The sequence below is a fragment of the Hetaerina americana genome, unplaced genomic scaffold (genome assembly GCF_022747635.1).
Source record: "Hetaerina americana unplaced genomic scaffold, ioHetAmer1.1.p SCAF_46, whole genome shotgun sequence".
NCBI lineage: Eukaryota > Metazoa > Arthropoda > Insecta > Odonata > Calopterygidae > Hetaerina > Hetaerina americana.
The window spans coordinates 3,525,164-3,543,931 of record NW_027287052.1 but is presented as its reverse complement, the minus strand read 5'-3'; the positions used below and the strand labels follow the sequence as shown (position 1 = coordinate 3,543,931).

General features: G+C 39.8%; 1 protein-coding gene and 1 long non-coding RNA gene across 2 annotated transcripts in view; both read left to right on the top strand.

Annotated features, from left to right (window-relative positions):
* Nucleotides 1–14,148, top strand: part of LOC139693325 (uncharacterized) — a 512,487-nt gene extending 498,339 nt beyond the window's left edge. The window contains exon 6 of the long non-coding RNA XR_011702038.1: nucleotides 14,038–14,148. This is a non-coding gene — a long non-coding RNA (uncharacterized lncRNA). The remainder of the gene's footprint in view (nucleotides 1–14,037) is intronic.
* A 28-nt stretch (nucleotides 14,149–14,176) lies between these two features.
* LOC139693294 (calcitonin gene-related peptide type 1 receptor-like) overlaps nucleotides 14,177–18,768 on the top strand; it is a gene marked incomplete at its 5' end in the record, with an annotated part of 88,679 nt that continues 84,087 nt past the window's right edge. Inside the window, one exon of the mRNA XM_071591407.1 lies at nucleotides 14,177–14,225. Coding sequence (XP_071447508.1) covers nucleotides 14,177–14,225 — 49 coding nt within the window. The remainder of the gene's footprint in view (nucleotides 14,226–18,768) is intronic.

Genomic DNA, 18,768 nt, shown 5'->3' with positions numbered 1-18,768 from the left:
ATTGCCCTACATTGCCCAAACATACCTAACCGGTTGCATGACAATGATAATCAATGTGCAAATTTTTACAAAGTCTTCTCTCTTACTTGTATTATGCATAGATTACACCAGGTGGACCCTCAAAAATCAACCAAATGACGAATTGCAGTGTTTGGTCACCTTTGTTTAAATCGCCTATTTTCATGGGGTCGCAATCATTTGAAAGTGCATGATTTTATTACAGAATGTGCATCTTTCGTGAATTTTATTTAAATTTAGGCAGATAGGTAGTGCATCCGTTCCCATTCTTTAAAACTGTATTAGATGTCAATTGCACTCAGGTGGAAATACCACGGGATCCCAGGCAGTTTCGACTGTTTTTGACGCTGAACTTTGACCTTAGCTCATCTCTTTCCCCCTTTCCCAAGACTGGAGAAAGCCGTACAACTCATTCATCGCTACGGTAGTCAAAGAGAATCACATTTCAATCCGCGAATATTACTGCTGTCGGAATAGATAGATGCTTGAAGCAATGATGAACCAGGTACCATTTGATGTTCAGCAGTCTGGACTCCGTGGGTCAAAGGGTAAATCCCCTACGTCGCATCCATAGCATTGCTTGATGCTGATAATGATGTGCTAGCATTGAATCTGGCTAGGTTCTTTTATTGAAAAGCGTGGAATATGATAGTGCTTTTCATTTCTTACAGCATCCCTCACAAGTAGCTACGCCTACCCTAAATGCTATTACTTGAATTTCATCATGGACCGCGATCATAAAAAAATGGTTTTTAGTCCTTTCTTCTCGTATCTATGAGTGAAGCACTACTCAAAAACTAGTTAACATATGTAATTTTCAAACTCCATGTCATCTATACGCTCATGCACTTACGGTTCCACATCGTCATTGAACGTTTAAAGCATGTTTGAAACTTGATATTATTCATTATATGATATGGTTTATCTTTTTAAACAAATTAAATTTTATGCTCAGCTCGTTGATATGCTCAAATTTATCAGCAATATTTGCGTACCAGTTCTTATCTGGAATATAATCGTTAATATTAATCTCATTTGAGGAATACCAGTTCATGCTGTATCTCATCCATTAGTGTGAAAATTCCGGGTTACAATTCATATCGGGAGTAATACTATCATCTCATCTCCAAATTATGGAGCATAAATTCTCCCATAATATGGTTTATGAAATAAATCAGAAATTAAATGCATCGAATGAATAATGTTATCATCTACAGAAATGTTTCAGTTTTATTTTGGATTATTTGAGTTGTTTCTCATTCGTAGAAAATTTGATTTTTCATGGAATTTTACAGATAATATACATGCCTGCTTATGCAATAGAACACAATAATTTGAAGATTTGTAGTAATCTGTAATCTTTAAGCGATAAAGGTTCATTTAAGGGCAGGTTCACAAACTTCAGCACGCTTAAAGGAAAAAGCATGGAGCCTAAAATGTGCTAAACATCATGTTTAGCGTTGTAAATTAGTGGTGTTTCGAATTTGTTTAAAAGAAAAGTCTTTTTCAAATACTGTGTCTTGAAATCGCGTACCAGAGATCCATAAGACACACGGTGGGAATCTATCTGTGGAAATGTGTACACTGCAATGAAGTTAGAAACAAATTAAATATGCCAACTCTTTTGCAGTTATTAACTCGCATTACCAAACGTATTACGTACCACATATTACCTCATGCTCCACAATTTATCCTTTGGGCATTATTATAATACTCATTTTTTTCATTCTAGATTTTATACATGTTCAAATTCTCTCTCGTAAACAGTTATTCCAGTTTTATTTTACCATATTGGTGCGTGACTAAAGAACTCTGTTGCTGTGCAAAGGCCAGAATGATAAATGGGATCCACTCTTACTTAATCTGCAACTAATATGTCCCCACAACCTCCGGTTCCCATTCTCCCAGAGAAATGTATTCCGTTTTTGTCGCAAATTGTAGAACTCCATCCGCTGCATTTATCAAGTCCTCGCTGTCCCCTTTTTCTTCTCCCGGAGTCGCATCGTCCTCGTCTTTTCTCTCCCTGCCCACCCATCCTCCCTCCCGCTCTCGTCCCGAGAACTTCCCATCCCCATGCCCTCTCTCTCTCACTTTCTCTCTCTCGGAGCCCTCGGAAAGGACGCATATTCCGTTCCTTTTACTAGAAGGACTCCATTCCGTCCCATTGCGGGACGGAATGGAGTCCTTCTCAGATGTATCGGGGCCGCAACCGAGTGATTCCGACTCTTTCCTCTTTTTCTTCTTGCCCAAGTCCCACCCACGCCGACCCGGGAAACATTGGTGCCATCATCCCCTGCGGTCTCCTCCGCCATGTCCCCCGCCGCCCTCCCTCCCCCTCGGCCACCACTCCCCGGGCCCCCTCAACGGTGGCTTGCGGCCTGCCGCTCTCCCGTTCCCTGCCCGCATCATCTCATCCCGCATGCAAAGGAGTGGAAGCCTTGTTACTGCATCCACTAGTACTCCCCCGTCGGCTCTCAGTTTCTGCGCCTCCAATTTGGTGCCCTTGATCTTTTTTCCTACATCCGAATGAAAGGAGTATCTGGAAAGAGGGGGAATCAAAACGGTGATATCTAGTTATTTCTATCTAATCAAGAAAGAAGTGGGGAGTTCTATTTTTAATAACTTCCAGGAAACAGGCTAAAACTGTTGTCGCGAAATGAATCCGCGGGAAATTCTCGAAATTTGCATGAAAATTACATCGTTAGAAATCTACATGGGTCAAAAGACGTTAGTGCGTGCGTGGAGTTGACAAAATTCGGATTTTTAGGTGGTGAAAATTTACATATACTGCAGTGCCTAATTTTTAAATGATTCTCTATGCAAGTAAGGCGAGGTGATCGTAGATGTTTTAATATAATAATAGTTGTAATTTATTCATCTATATACATCTAATCTACAGCCCCTAAACCTTCGCAAAGTGGTGTATAACGGGGGATCACCTGTCATGCATTCACAAATATGAGTCAAGGCATGCAAATGAATTACACACAAACACACGACTTAAATCTAAGTTTTAGGTCTCTGTTCCTTCAATCATAATGTTAAAATTTCCAATATTTCTCCTTCCATCTTACGCTATCGTTTTTGGTATGCTTAGCGTCTTTATGACTTATAGCACTGTTTTGGCCGTTGTTTGGTGGAATTTCTCCATTTCTCCACAGATGGCAGGAACGCAGCCATTCCACGATTGCCGTGTTTCATCAATTCATGTCACAGTGATGAAACCATGATGTGATGATGTCACAGTCGTCGTCAATAAATATGAAATGAGGAAGTGCTGTGTTTCTGCTGGCGATTTTAATAAACATACCTTAACTGCATTTTACTTCTCATTTCTATGGGTATTTAATGCGTCAATCTGCCTCTAATATTTTGTGACACTCGTTGCAAATGAAATATTTATCATCACCTAACTAGAAGAAAATACTTACAACTGCCGAGAACTTCCAAGGTTGCTGTAAACAGTGGAAAAAAGATGGAATAAGAGCATAGTAACGCATGGACAGAACTTTGAAGGGGACAAAATCAATGTAGACTGAATTTTTACAAAATGAAGTATTTATGGCCTCAGTTCGCGTATCTATGTTGACGATAAAAAATAGGAGTGAAAAAACCTAAAACCTTTGATTGAGTTCAGGTCAAAGTTGTCTGAAGCGAGTATGGCCTTTTTTGTCAGAAATTCAAGCTAATTGTTATAAAAATAGTGCAATTACGAAAGTTTTCAAGAGGTTGCGTCAGCCTTGTAACTAAATGGTGGTGGAGTGGTGTTTCAAATAAGAAAATGGAGGGTTTGAGTTTGTCGGAGGAAACGGGGAAGGTTTAAGCTTGCAGACAATTCTCGTTTCCGAGGATTCGCATCTTCCCAGGGCTCGAGGAATCTCGTTCTATGAAAGAGCGCCCTGGGGCGGAGCAGCGAAGAGATCCCTCGAGCCCCCGAGGGTCAGCCAAGTGCCGTGGGCGATGGAAAAAAGAAGCCTTCCGGTCAGTGACCCTCACCACTACGAGTCAAATGACAATCAGGTTGCGCGTCGGGGGAATGTATGTTTATCATAAGGCTCTTCGAGCGGTAGTACTTTTTTCGAACAGATTGTTTTTTGCGCAATTTCCGAGGCTTTCTTTCGTTAGCTCACTTCCATGGGTGTGGGGGATGATGGGCGATGCCCAAGAATCAAGAGACGAATCTTTCACCCTCTTCTCCTCTCCCGCCATTGAACTGAAACTTTCGTGGGTCAGAGGGGAAATAGCATTGAGCATAAAGAGCTATGAAGGGGGTAAGGACCTGGCAGAAAGTTCAGGGAAAGGATTTATTCTAAGAAGAATGCTTCTGATCGTTTACGAATTAAACTTGGAAGGGAGGAGGCATTTCGTTAAAATGTGCAAGAACTGTTCAATGTACACTGCCTATTGATTTATGAATCGCATAATTAATTGTGAACGAATTTTAATATCAGTATGATGTATAATGTAAAATATTGTGCAAGTTGTATGAGGAACAGATTTGTTCGAGTTAGATTCAGTATTCTTTCAGAGGCAACCGTTGTAAATTTAAACATATTTAGTTCGCCTATGCCTGCATCTGACAATGAAAAACTCTCTTGCGTACAGGTTTTTCTTCACTTTGGGGAGCAGAAAAAATGGGGTCGATGTTGTTGACTACAGGGAGGCTGAAAAACACATTTCACTTTGGTTTTCGCAAAATAATCGCGATTTCGCGATGGGTTGTGAGTAACCCACCGCACACAAACATGCCTCATGATCAATATTTCTGTTAGCTACGTGTTTTAGGCGCCCAGTGAAATTTATAACATGTATGAAAGCACTGTGAACGTTATTGGACCACCTTTTCTCTCAACTGCAGAAGTGCTGCCAATGTAAACTTATGTAAGAGCCGTGCCTGGAGCTCCGAGACCACCTTCAATCTATCTCTAATCAAAGTCGAATAGTTTTATCCCGTAACTTTTTTCACGTAAAATATAGAATCGTAGCCATTATGTTCAATAGCTTTCGTTTTAATTACAACCATGAATATCAGCCAGAATACGTATTTGTCGCAGATTATATTTATAGGTGTATAGTGTCGATCGCATTAACTCCTTCCTGCCATGAAGTTTTCCCGTCTGAATACCCGTTAAACTATTTCGGTTCCTCAATGCAAACACACCCGATGACAAAATATGTAACATCTGGGAATGCGTGATTGAAATTCGATTGAGAATATTCATTGCATGCAAAATTAAAACTAATTTTATCTCAAACGCCTGTCGAGACTTATAATATTGAATAAAATTGGCTACATTTCATTATTGAATGAACTTTATCAATTACATTTACATGAGAAAGACACTTGCTAACGTATTCCATACGATTTCTGCAAAGAATGCGCGAAGCTTTATAATGTTTATCAGATTTTCTGTTATTCTTCAACTAAACTACGTATTATACACGCCAAGTAGTTATTTATCTCAACATTAAAATCGTCTATTTTGGGAATCAACAATTGTGTGAAGATACATAATTTAATGTCATGGGTCCCAAACCTTTTCGGTTCATCCTACGAAAATGAAGAACTTCATACTTCTATTGATTTGGAGGGAAGTATACCAACTTCTATTCGAAGAGGAAATATATATTTATGAGTTCACTGCATGATATTATCACTACCTTATTCCAAAATAACAAATTGTTTATGCTCGTAAACGAACCACTGGCAATAAACATAAACTCACAGCAATTCATGTACTGCACCGTATATATTTCAACAGAAATAAGTTTTTTGATCATCTGAGCCAGTGTATTTAAGTCAAGATTGTTTGAAGATAATATTAAATTACTGCAACAATAAAGACCTCTAGCTATACGCCGATAAATATGGAAAGTGTTGGTAAATGTTATAACAAAATGCAACGCCTAGTTAAGCCTAAAATTGTCATGGCGGTGCCCTGCAACAATATCTTCTGAAGTGGCGACTACGTTACCACTCCAGTGTAGTTTGTCTCGTTTGAGGCGATAGAATTCAAAACGGATGGATAGCGAGGTCCCAACGAGAGCGAAAGATGCGATGGAAGACGCAGGGTCTGTTGGAAACTGGAAAGAAAACCTGATAGCATTATCTCACAGATCTCGAGGCGCGAAGGTTTTGATTAAGGCAGCAGGCGGCAGAAATAAAATGGAAGAGGCGATGTGAGAAGACCCAGAATGATTCGTATGAAGGGCTAAGGGCCCATGAGGGAGCGAAAAGGGCGTGGAAAGGTTGCCTCAACGCAAACTTCGTCGAGAGCGACTCCAAACCAATCCCACGACTGAATGTTGGGCGGAATAATGATTGTAATCATTTTAGGGTATGTATCCATACGATTAGTAGTTCAAAGGTAAATTGAATAATATCTGGCTAATTTCATATGTTCTTTAGACATATATAAATAATGCTTCTCATTTCTCTTTCTGTTGCACCGAACAAAAACATATTTTCTCAAAATATGAACGATAATACTTTTTGATCCACGTGTGGTATTCACTTTAAAAAGCATATTTTTTCAGTGATTTCAAGTTCTTTGTTAGGTTCCTAGAAATGTCCACTAAATACTACTTTTTATCTTAAATACACTATTATTCAAGCTATGTGATTTTTCGGGTACCAGATCTTCGTAGGAAACCATAACCGGCACAGGGAAAGGATCTCACCCCCCTACCATGATGTGTGGAATTTCACACGCCGCATAGGGCTTACCACTGGTTGAACTCTACCATCAACTACCATACCTACCATCGGGTTGATTACTGTGTTTATGATTCTTTCACACAATTATTCACCCGAATTTAACAGGAAGGATGTCGTAAATACATGCAAACCCATTGCATCCTGAGCAAGTTCCTCGCCACAATTTGGACGACAAATTGTCGAGGCATTTGTGGAATCACCTGGGCATGATATCTTAATTTAATGATTAAGATATTATTCCAAAGAAACTGCGGGAGATGCCGCAACAGTAACTTTTAACGGAGTCATCCGCTAATGGGCATTTCAATGCAACAATTTCAGAGTGTAAAAATCATTCGCCTTGACTGGGATTCGAACCCAGATCCCTCAATATCCGGTCGAGTGCTTTAGCCACTTAAGCTACCGAGGCGTCCTCTTAAACTCTGAAATCCCAGTCAAGGCGAATGATCTTTACACTCTGAAGTTGTTGCATTAAGGTATTATTTATTTCTATTATATTGGATTAAATTATTCTGTCTTAACGCATTTATAAGTCCATTCTATTAGATTTATTTCCTTGACAATATGATGACAGTTTTCAACGCTGTTAGGGAAGAAACAGTTTGTCTCGGAGCATGGATCTCGCACTATTGAGGAAACATGAAAATAAAAGATTTTCAATGAGGAGTTAGGTTTGTGCGTGTCATCGCTATTGGGAATAGTAAACTGAGGGTGTGTACTGGTACTAGTGGTTCTGACACATGCAAAATTTGTGAAGAATAAACGTAGATGGTGAATAATATCCGTCGGACCGCGTGGAGCGACTTTCAAATATAATGATGAGCCGATTGCTGTGCTAGGATGTACGCATTCATGGAAAAACCGTACACGAGTATGTTGTGAACATAATCCGGTGGTTTGATTAAGATTTATCTCACCATTAATAGAGTTAACCACCAATAGGAGAACAAATTTATTGGTGGCAAAATGTTTTGCCATAAAAATCTAAAAAAAATAAAGTTTGTTGCTCTGGAGATGATTCCGTGATAATCTGAACCAAGAGGTAACGGTATAAAATATCCCAATGAAAAAAGCTACTCGTGGCCAGACAAGTTATTTAATCAGCATGTCTATTTGACCTAGAAGCTCATTGAATATAGACTAGATTGTTTGCTAAACCGTCATATTTTGCTAGGTAGTAGATGATCAATTTGGGCGGAAGGCAGGAATAAATCCGGAATTGCATTCCCATGCACTGAAAGAAATGCGCGAAGGCGTGCGCGCTTTTAACTTCCCATCGAACGAAATGGAATATCCGCTTGATCGGTTGGACTCCATTCTGAGAGAGATGGGATTACTTCATCTTCACACACGAATCCCAAACCGGCAATCCTCCAAACATCCCTTGGTTGCTTCTTTCTCCCGTCCCAATGACTACGCGACCTATTTCATATCAATCGCCTAGATTCTTTCCTTCGACTCATATCTGTACTATTTCAACCCATATCAGACATGCCACTTGAGCCGCTACGGGGGTCTGTGAGGCCAAGTTAGGACGACCCGAAACCTTGCTCAAAAAGGTAACATTTTAAAAATTACTTGAACTCATCAATTATTGCAATGTATGAATACACATGCATTTGTGTAAATATGAATAAGTAAATATTTACGCATGAAAGACTGTTGCCTTATCACCCTATGCCACACGCTTTTGTGGGGGACTTGACTGGTATCTTATATACCTAGAGGTTACGTAACTTTTGGTTTCTCTAACGTCTCCTCAACAGAAAAGGAAGATTGCAGAAAAGCATTTGAATCTACATTTTTATTGTTATTATCGAAAATACGCCAAACCATTGCTCTCTCAAGTAGTGTATATTATTGGAATAATAGGGAGGGCGACTGACAGCTAATATCATTTGCATCCCATTATAGATGGAATGGAAAAGGATGAAGGGTGGAAATATACCCGGCGTCGGCATTAGCCTACTCTTAACGAAAATCGCCAAGGGGTCAAGTGTTTAACGTCCCATCCGACGGACGACAGGCTCCCTCGAAGTGCTCTCCACAAAGCACCTCAAGTAGGTATCGGGATACCACTGAAAAAGATCCATTGCCTCCAGAATTCGAACCCGGGTCCTCTGTGTGGGAAGGCAGTACATTAGCCACCACACATCCCAAACCCTTCCTCTCTCAAACCATTGATAATTCTCTCATATATCTGTTTGGTAATGCTGCTCTCATTCATCCTTTAATTTGACCCAATTAGCGAAGCACTCATTTTCCATACTTGTACATTATCGGTGCATTCATCCAGTTATTCATTGCCCGTCTTTTCAGCTCCCCATCTCGGGTACAGTGGCTAAGAATGTTCATTAGTTATCGTAACGTCCGCATTTATTCGACATTTTTGTTAATCCTAACATGGTCAAATTTTGTTCCGTCACAGAAATGTGGGAATGGGTAGGGACTCTTTTCTAAACTGATATATTTGCTGTCTCATATAAGCATCCGCTTTTTAATGCATCTGTTCATCGGCTACCAACAAAGTTTCTTCCGGTATCGCACACCATTTACATTCCCTGGTCTCCGCCGCCATCTTCCCATTTTGCCAAGCATCTTATGGACAATAACCACGCTAGTGACTTTGTCCCTGAGATTCTACATTTGGAGAAGAAAGAGTTAGGATTAGATGCCTTGGAACGGTTGGAAATGTCCAGGAGCAGTCATCACAAGGGTATATTAGAGAATGACCGAACGTATTCCTCCCATTCCCCCGTCCTGGACCACCCTCCGTTCCACGGCCCCTATCCCATCCATGACGCCCTACCCAACCGCCTTCTCCCCTACACACACACATGCTCACACCGGTTTCCCTTCCCTTTCCCCTCTTCCCACTCCACCAACACCTCCCACATCACCTTCTTCTCTATCTACCATATAAAGCTCGGTGTCCTCTGTACTTCACCTGATGATGACTTTGTAATTCGAAACCTAAGTCGTGAATAATAAAATTTGTGTGAAAGAACAAAGTATTTTCTTTACCGATATTTCGCAAGTATTTCGAAATAATATATATTTAAATTTCAAGTAATCACAACTTAACCCTAGAAAGGAATATTTTTTTTACATTCTCGTCATCCAACCCAACTGTTCTTTTGGAAGCGTCCTTCCTCACTGTCATTCTCCCCCTATCCCTCTATTCTTAAGCTATTATGGGGGGATCGAGATGGTGCGGGGGCTAACGTACTGGCTTCCCACCATGAGGGCGCGGGTTCAAATCCCGGCGGTGTTGAATATTTTTCAGAGGTATCTCGATCCCTACTTGAGGTGCTTTGTGGAGGGCACTTTGAGTGAGTACGCCGTCCGTCGGATGGGACGTTAAACTGCGGACCCCTTGGCGCCTTTCGTAAAGAGTAGGCTAATGCCGACGCCGGGTTTCTCTCCACCTTTCATCCTTTCCTATCCATCCCCTATGGCGCAAATGACCTTAGCTGTCGGTCGCCTCCCCTCAAAACTACTACTACTACTGCTATTATGGGCTGGCCCATAATCGATCGCGCTAAATCAATCAACACTTGTCTAAGCAAAAAGGTCACAAGGCTGTTGGAATACGAGAGAGATTAGTTTGAAAGGGAAATGTTTTGACTTACCATTTCGACATGTTGCGAGCGCTCTCACGGCGAAATGCAAAAACTTTGCATTTCGCCGTGAGCGCTATTTTCCTCAGCAAGTTCGCCCCCTTCCCCCTCTCGCCTTCCACGGTGCCCTCGACTCACCTGCAGCCCTTCTGCCTCTCCGATGACCTCTTGCCGCTCGACCGACAGACCATCATTCCACTCGCTTTAATGCACTCCTTTTTATCGCTCGGACTCCGTCGGATATTTACAGTGAAAGCGGCGGAAGGGGAGGGAGCGAGGGGGAGTTGATAATGCGAGCGTGGGGGATTCTCGCTTCGGTCCATTGCCCTGGCAGATTCGGAACTGCGACCCGCTGGAGCTATCCTTTCAAGGGGGAGGGGATCGCAGAGGAAAAACATTATTCCGCCGGCACTCTATGGCTGGTGATTGCCCGTGAGTCCCCCCTGGAAGTCCCCTTCTAGATTAAAAGCGTCCGAGGTGCCGGGTCGGAAACCGGCGGGATGGAAAAAAAAATTTCTTCCTCCGTACGTTCCTTCTTTTCGGATTATTTTTGGGCTCTCCACCCGTTCCGCTTGGTTTTTGCTCTTTGGAGTCTCGGGATTGGGGGAAGTGCTGGAGGGATGGGGGGAGGTGAGGTGTATAGGGAGGGGGGATGGGATGGAGTGGGGGAATTGAAAGCACGGGAGTTGTCCGGGAGCACGACCGTGCTGGATTATCTGCCTGCTTTATTTTCCGTGCAACCCCCTCGTGGGGCGTGAAGACAGGAGAGGGAGGGCGGCACGGCGTGATCTTCCCTCTTAATGAACCTCTCGCTCCCCTTTCATCCCTGTTCCCGTTTCGCTATTCCCGCGAAACGGTGTTCATTTATGGCGGGGGCCGGGAGAGGGGCAAATCCTCCTATCCTCCTCCCCCTCCCGTCCCCCCCCCCCCACTCCCGTCCCCACGAATCTCAAACTAATCCACCGAAAGGCCGTCAGGATAGAGTTGTTAATTAATATTTATTCGTGATTCGGGATTCTAATTTTGAATTTTATTCGCTTGTGTTTTCAAATAAATATTTTAATCAACGTTTCGCTTTAAATTCAAAGTTTATGTGCGACGGTAAGTATTTCAGGTCGTCGTATTTATTAACGAGAAGAACGTTAAAAATGTGGAGAAGTAATTACAATACGACGTTTCTTATGGACTAGACGTAGTAAATGACCTCTTAGTCATAATTGCTGAATCAAGAAGGGGACATTCTCCCAAACTATGGCCTCTTTTTAATTTTGATCTTTTAGATTCAGTTATCTAATTTATCTTTTCTCTTTCTAGAAAACATCAAAGCATTTGTTTTGATTTCATTGATTTCCATCCCATACCTATCGCACCCATTTTATAATCCACTTAGCGATGGATGTGACCCCTCGGCTGACTTTTTAACTAAACGCGATAATTCGAAAACCTGTGTTTATGAGTGCCGTCGAATAATACAATTAAAACCTTCGTTGCAATTAAAATAATATAGAAAGGACATGCATTGAAAATGTATCTAGTTTCTGTCCAACCGATTGGAAAACTTTGGTTTCATCTGTATCCTGTGCATGAATGTGTTTTAATTATTTTTCATATTTAAGGATCATGAAAGATAAAAAATGATGGTCATTAGTGGGGACCGTATCGTTCTTAGTTCGTCGTAATTCTGTGATGGGAACAATTCATTCTCTACGAAATATTTTGAAGTAACAAATATTCTTTTAATAGATCAGGAAAATACTCCGGTGTCTATTCTCATTCACTTATTGCTAACTTTTTTAGAATTACACGAGGAATTGAATTTTCCCCTGTTTTTTTGTTTTACACATCGTATTGTAGGAGTTACTTCGCGTCACCCATCAGCCAAACTTTCGAGTTCGTCACCGCAGTACGTTTGGAACGATTTCGTTACGAGTTCGCTTTTAGAACTCTGAGACCACAACTTTTTGGTAGGCTTATCCTATTTCGGCGTTTTATGTCGCGTTGATTTCAGCACGGCTTACTCGGTGGTAAATGCGGAAAGACGCTTATGTACAAATTGTGTTTTTCGTGTTTGCTTATGTTCAGCCGAGAATAGGTATATTAGATATAGGAGGAGCTACTGCTGAATGATTTTGCAGCATCGTTCACGTATCGGCTGAAATAAGGCGACGTTCCAGAAAGATGAAAAAGTATTCTTCTCCATATTTTGAGGACGGAAAGCGTATATTTACTAATGGACGGAGATAAAGTTTGGGTTAATACTGGCATAAATTCGAGGAACAATGTGGAATAATTTTTTCTAAGTCCATTCCACCGTATTTATTTCTCATGAATTATTATTCCATTCCTTTACCAAGTCTTCATATTTTGCAGGAATATATCCTTATGGTATAAATCAACAGGGAAAGATAATATATCTCATATACGTCAAGGCAATTATCCCAGACTAACGTTGCCGAATGAAATGCATATTTTAATTTTTAATAGCATCACTATATTTTCGTACATTCCTTTTCAGGAAGAAACAAATGAAATTTAATATTTTTAATGGAGTTTATGTTTTACAAAGTTTCTCGGGTGAAAGGCATGGCTTTATCCTCATGGAAAGATAATTAATTTGATCCATGATTAAGGCTATAGTTTTGAATGTGTCCTCCTGAAGAATTAACTAAATTTGCCATTGAACAAGCTAATTCAAGTTCAATTCCATGTATAGGATGCTGTCAGTGATATAAATACTCCATATGAAAGACACAATTAAGAGCATTTGCCTTATTTATAAAACAAATAATCAGGCATACAATTGGTAGTCATTAAAGCAAATAAATGAATATATGGCATGAAATATTAAAGAAAGCTGTTTAACTATAGCAATTCTGCTTCTGAGAAATTTCATGAGAATCCTAGCAAGCTTATACTTCGAACAAAAATAGAAGCTCTAAATACGCGTGGAAACAGAATTGGCAAATTATTTACCGCCCTTAATAGCACGTTCACATTTTCATTTATTCAGCATATATGCTCACCAATTTAGAAAGGCCTTTACCATCTATTTTCTGTTAGAGTTGGCTTGGAGAACTCTATTTACACAATGATATTCTCTGAGAAATTATCTCCGTCATAGATGTATCATAGATAATATTATTGTATCATAGATGACATTATTTCAAAGAGTATGACCCGAGCGATGTGATAACATAGCATGAATGAGTTTCTATGCAACTTCATAAAAGTCTGATAAAGTCATGAGAATATTTTAAATGCCCAATTGGCCATTTTTTATTGACGTGATGTGTTGATCTATCATAAAATCTTATATGAATCGACATTAAGTGGTTAAATGACACATGATATTTAATGTACAGAATTAATAACAATTCACAAGAACAGAAGGTTATCCTTATATGATAAGAATTCACTCGACAATTATGTCTGAGCATCCTGAGCTAGTGTACAATTAACATTGCACCGCAGTCTTATCTATGATGTAATTCATTCTCTCGCCTAATATTATGTGTGAACTGTAAGAGTCTGGGTGTTCCAATTTTCCTTTTATGTATTCCAGCGCCTTAGATTCAATAATTTGATTTTAACGACGCATATTTTCCATGGATCCCCCAAAGAAAAAGACCCAGAGTATGCTCGCTTTCGTAACGACGTGAATTCTTTGCCTTCTCTTTTTAGGGTCTGGAGTAAAAGCAGCCGTCCGCCGCTACCGCCGTCGTGCGCTGCCCTCCGTGGCGAAATGGACGACTCGGGGCCAGAGTGGTCCATCGAGGACATCATCGAGGAGAGGCGGCGGGAGTGTGAGGGGGGGAACGGGACGGGGGAGGCGGACTACTCGTGGGACGGGCGGATCGCGGACGGGGACGGTGAGTCCCACTCTAACGTACTTAACTTTCCAGACGGGACGGGAAAAAGGGTGGTGACCCTTCCCCGCGCATCCGAAACCATCCTCATGCATAAAACACGTTTCTATCCGGCCCACTCCCGGTAGTTTTCACTCAGGCTATCCCTCGTTATTTTCAATGATTAAAATGATTATGTTTCTTGGCAAGACAACTTGGTTTGCAGCCGCATGGAAATATTAAATTTGAAGATGACATTTCAATGGAAATAAATTCTTATATTTCAAAATAATTATAAGAACATAATAGATGACATATGTCGTCCATGATTTTGTGGTCTGTAAATATTTACTCCATAACATGAATGCTCTCAAAATATTCAATTGTTCCCGGCTCAACTTTGTAGAAATTCATTTTAATTAAATGAAGAATACAATGTATCTTTCCACTGTATTTTATTCACGTACACAACTAGTTTCTACGCTCAAGCGTCATCATCAGGTACGCACCTGATGATGACGCTTGAGCGTTGAAACTGGTTGTACGTGAATAAAAGACAGTGGAAAGATACATTGTATTCTTCATTTAATTAAAATGAATACTCTCGTAATTAGATGAACTTATAATCTTGTGTGTTATAAAAATGCAATGTATTCATTTTTATCTCATTTATTACCATAGGTAATAAATGAAATAAGAATTCATGAAAACTAAATACAATATAAATGTAAAGAGACGTGAGTGACGAGTTGGATATTCGTTTTTGACGTCAATGTCAAATGTATTCGACCGATTATAGTTACCATATGCAATAGCCGTATGTTTGCTGGTGGCGTTTCTTTCTCTCAATTAACCCCAACCTTTTGCACAATCATTGATAAATACGACACTTAAATTTAGATGAGAATATTTAAAAAAATTTCGAGACGCGATTTTCTTTTCAGGAGTAGCTTACTAATGAAAGATTTCACAAAATAGTGGAACATGTCGCTCTCAATCACGTCACATCTCACTTAACACAAGAAGCCGCCGTTTGCCTCAGAGTAAAACGATTTAGGTTGAAGAAGTTACGGTCAAGTTCCTACTCCTTCACGGATAAGAATTACGCTTTTATTTTGTAAGTAGAGCGTAGGAACACGCCGCCGCCAAAATTTAGATCTACCACTCTTAAGGTGCCATCCGTTTTTGTGTTCGAAAAGAAACATTTTTGAAGAACAGATTTAAGTGATGAGATGAGAGAGAGATTATAGATTAGATGAGAGTGTCATACGTTTAAACGAGAGACCCAGAATTAAAAAAAAAAAGCTGGAAGAAATAAATGTGTTTAATGGGGAACGGCGCCCAATTAGACGAATTCACGCATACCACCCTCATCAAGGTTTGTCTGGGACTAGTCCCAGGCACTCACAACTTTGCTCTTTCTTATTTTCGTTCGCTTATTATCGACTTTTCACCATTGGAGTTGAGAGAGGGCCTCTCTCCGAGCGTAAATAGTTAAATGGGTAGCTAATGGGTGGTAAATAATCAGTCTTTATTTTAATATTCATAGAATGCTCAATTTTCAAGTTACAAGTCCTCAATCTACGATTTATCCACTGCTCTCAATGATTTTGGCCATCTGGAAATCGCGACTAAATGCGAGGAACAATATGTTGACTGATCGGGTATCCTGGTCTATTCCGAGTACCCACTCAAGCAAGATGGATTCGTTGTTCGAGTGTGTGAACGATACGCTTGAATCAACTTGAGGGTCTTCCTTCTGTTTTCTCCATTATTTAGATCTTGGAATCCACACTCCATTTTATATCGAGTGCCGTCGCTAATTTTATCAATTTTAATTAAATTAATCGCCTACCCATTCAGGGAGAGAAGGAAACAGATTCAAAGGAAGGAGAAAAGGGACGGTCTTTCCCGTTTCTTCCCTTGCATCCCCTTCCTTCCCTCTTTCTTTACCTCGCCGTCCCCTGATTGCTTCGCGAGCCCACTCGTTTTTATTTTCCCTTAAGGCTCAGTTCGCACCTTCCTTCCTTCCGACGGTGGTCTTAATGGCGACCTTTTTCTCGTCCAAACAATTGTCGCATAGAATGGCTTACCGACAGATGTATCCTGTGGTGTGGAGAGCTCTTATACTAATGAACAAGTTATCGCAATGGATACGTTACTGGTGTGATGGATGAACAGCTAAGTTGTCCATTTCCGGGCTATTTATTTATAGTAGGGCAAAAAGTAGTATTCGTGTACAATAGGTCTCTAGTTCCGCCACTTGGAATGCTAACTATTATTATTTTCAAGAATTAGATACCCAATAGATTCACGTAAAAATAATACATTTTCCAAGCTTTTAATAATACCTAGATGACGTAATTTTAAATGTTACGCAATTAAACAGTTTTTAGGCATAAATTGTGAAAAGTAAATTTTTATTAAAAAGTGTAGTGTTCATTGATTAATTTGTTAATTTACTAAAAAGTTGTGCAATTCTGTATTTTCTCCATATTACAACAGAAATATCGGTAGAAACTTATCAAGAGATAATCACGAATTATTCTGTTCATTAAAGCATATTAATTTGACCATTGAAAGAGCAAAAATAATAATTACATATTATAATTATATTTTACATTCAAGACTTGCACACATTACATTTCTCCAACAGGCTTGATTACATTCCAGCTTATATTCAACAACCTGTTTCACCACCCCGATTCCTGTTTTTTAAACAAGTTTTGATTTTGTTGATACGCTAGTGACTCTTACCTCTTTCTTGATTGTATCTTTTGAGCGCCGAACTCGTTCTAATCGGCCCTCTTTGGTATCTCTCGGACACGCGTCCCAATTGGATCCTCCCACTTTATTCAACACCATGTTTCACCATCGTCTACGCCAGTTTTCATCTTTAAGTCATCTGTTCATTTTCTCTCTGATCCCTCGCCGTTTTTCCCTCCTTTCTCTACATAAAATTGTAAGCATAATATTGTTACCGCATAAATTCTACTCATTCTCCTCCCAAAAATTTATTTTCAGGTTCTGTTGGTAGTTGGATAGTCCTCCTGGAACAAACCATCCTTTGGTTGGCACACATCTTTTGAATGTAATAAGAAGAATTATTGTTTTTGTTCTAATTACAGTGAAGTGAAATCATATTTCCCATTCAACTAAAATCTAGATTTTCATTTAAAAAAACATTCATCTGATTTGAGATTTTAGAATTAAATATGAGACCCCATTTTTATGTTCATTTAGAATGCCAAATGAATATTGAATGTTATTACTCTTTCTAATTTAAAGTCCTATTAATATAAACCAGATAATGACTTTTAGATTGGAGGTTTTTGAAATGTGGGTGTGGGGAAGGATTGAGAAGGTGGTATGGACTGAAAGGAAATCAAATGAGGAAGTGCTAGGGGAGAGGGAATAATTGGGAGGAATCCGAATGAGGCAGGAAATATGGATTCAGAGCGTTTTGATTGGCGATAGGAAGTTGAAGAGAGTGATAGAGGGGAGAAGGTCAGGCAGGTAAGGAGGGGGTAGGGAAAGGATATAGGCATGTTGGGCGGAATGAAAGGAGGAAGGAAGCATGCGGAATTTGAAGAGGGGTTTATTGGAGATAGGATGCAGTACACCAGCTTCCAAAACATTCTCTTATACTCAAAGTCAAACCTACCAATCTAACCTACTTTACTGGAGCGACCGACATCAGGTCGTTTTTTAGGGTAGGAGAAATTATAGTATATGCTATTTCCATCCAACACCTATCTTAATCGGTAGAATACCAAAAGAAATATTCTAATGTATATGAATAAATCAAATTTTAAAAAAATAATGCTACATAAGAGATGGCATTCAACCATTTAGCCCTGGACAATATAGTGCTTGCTTTTTGAAAATTCTAGTAAATATTGCTGTTGACATTCGTTAGTTTCCGTACTAATAGAAAATATCATATATACCATTGAATCATTTAAAAATACACCAGAATATATTCCATTCAGACTCTGTTTTAGTTCTCCATGTTTTATGTCAGTGGCAATCACAACTTCGAAAGGATTAAGATGACTCCAATGACCGTGTGGGAGGATGTAAAATGAACGAACTCACGTGTGCGAGGTGACAGGAGCAAGGGGAATATATCCCAAACGATGACGCACAGAAGGGACGATTTTGTGCCAAGATACCAATGCAGGGAGATAAAACGGATGATTTGGTCTCCAAATAGTCCCACTGAAGCGAAAATAGATTCCAAGTGGTCGATTGGCTCGCAGATTTACTGAGATCACCAATGTTTTGAATTTTTTAGCATTTTAGTTGACGGTATCGAATATATCCATTTGATTTATTTTATTTTTATTTCACAACCGTTATGGTGCGATTTACATGGATAAGAGTCAGCGATTTCGAGGAAATATTTTTTTAATGACTCAGGTGACTTCAGTCTAAAATTTTAAGTCTGGGGACAAGGTTTTTTCATCTGAGATACCTACGGAACTCTTAAAGCTTTAATTATTTTCTGCATATTTAAATCTACATTATCCGTTATCCGACCATAAGAGAAATCACCTGGACGGGA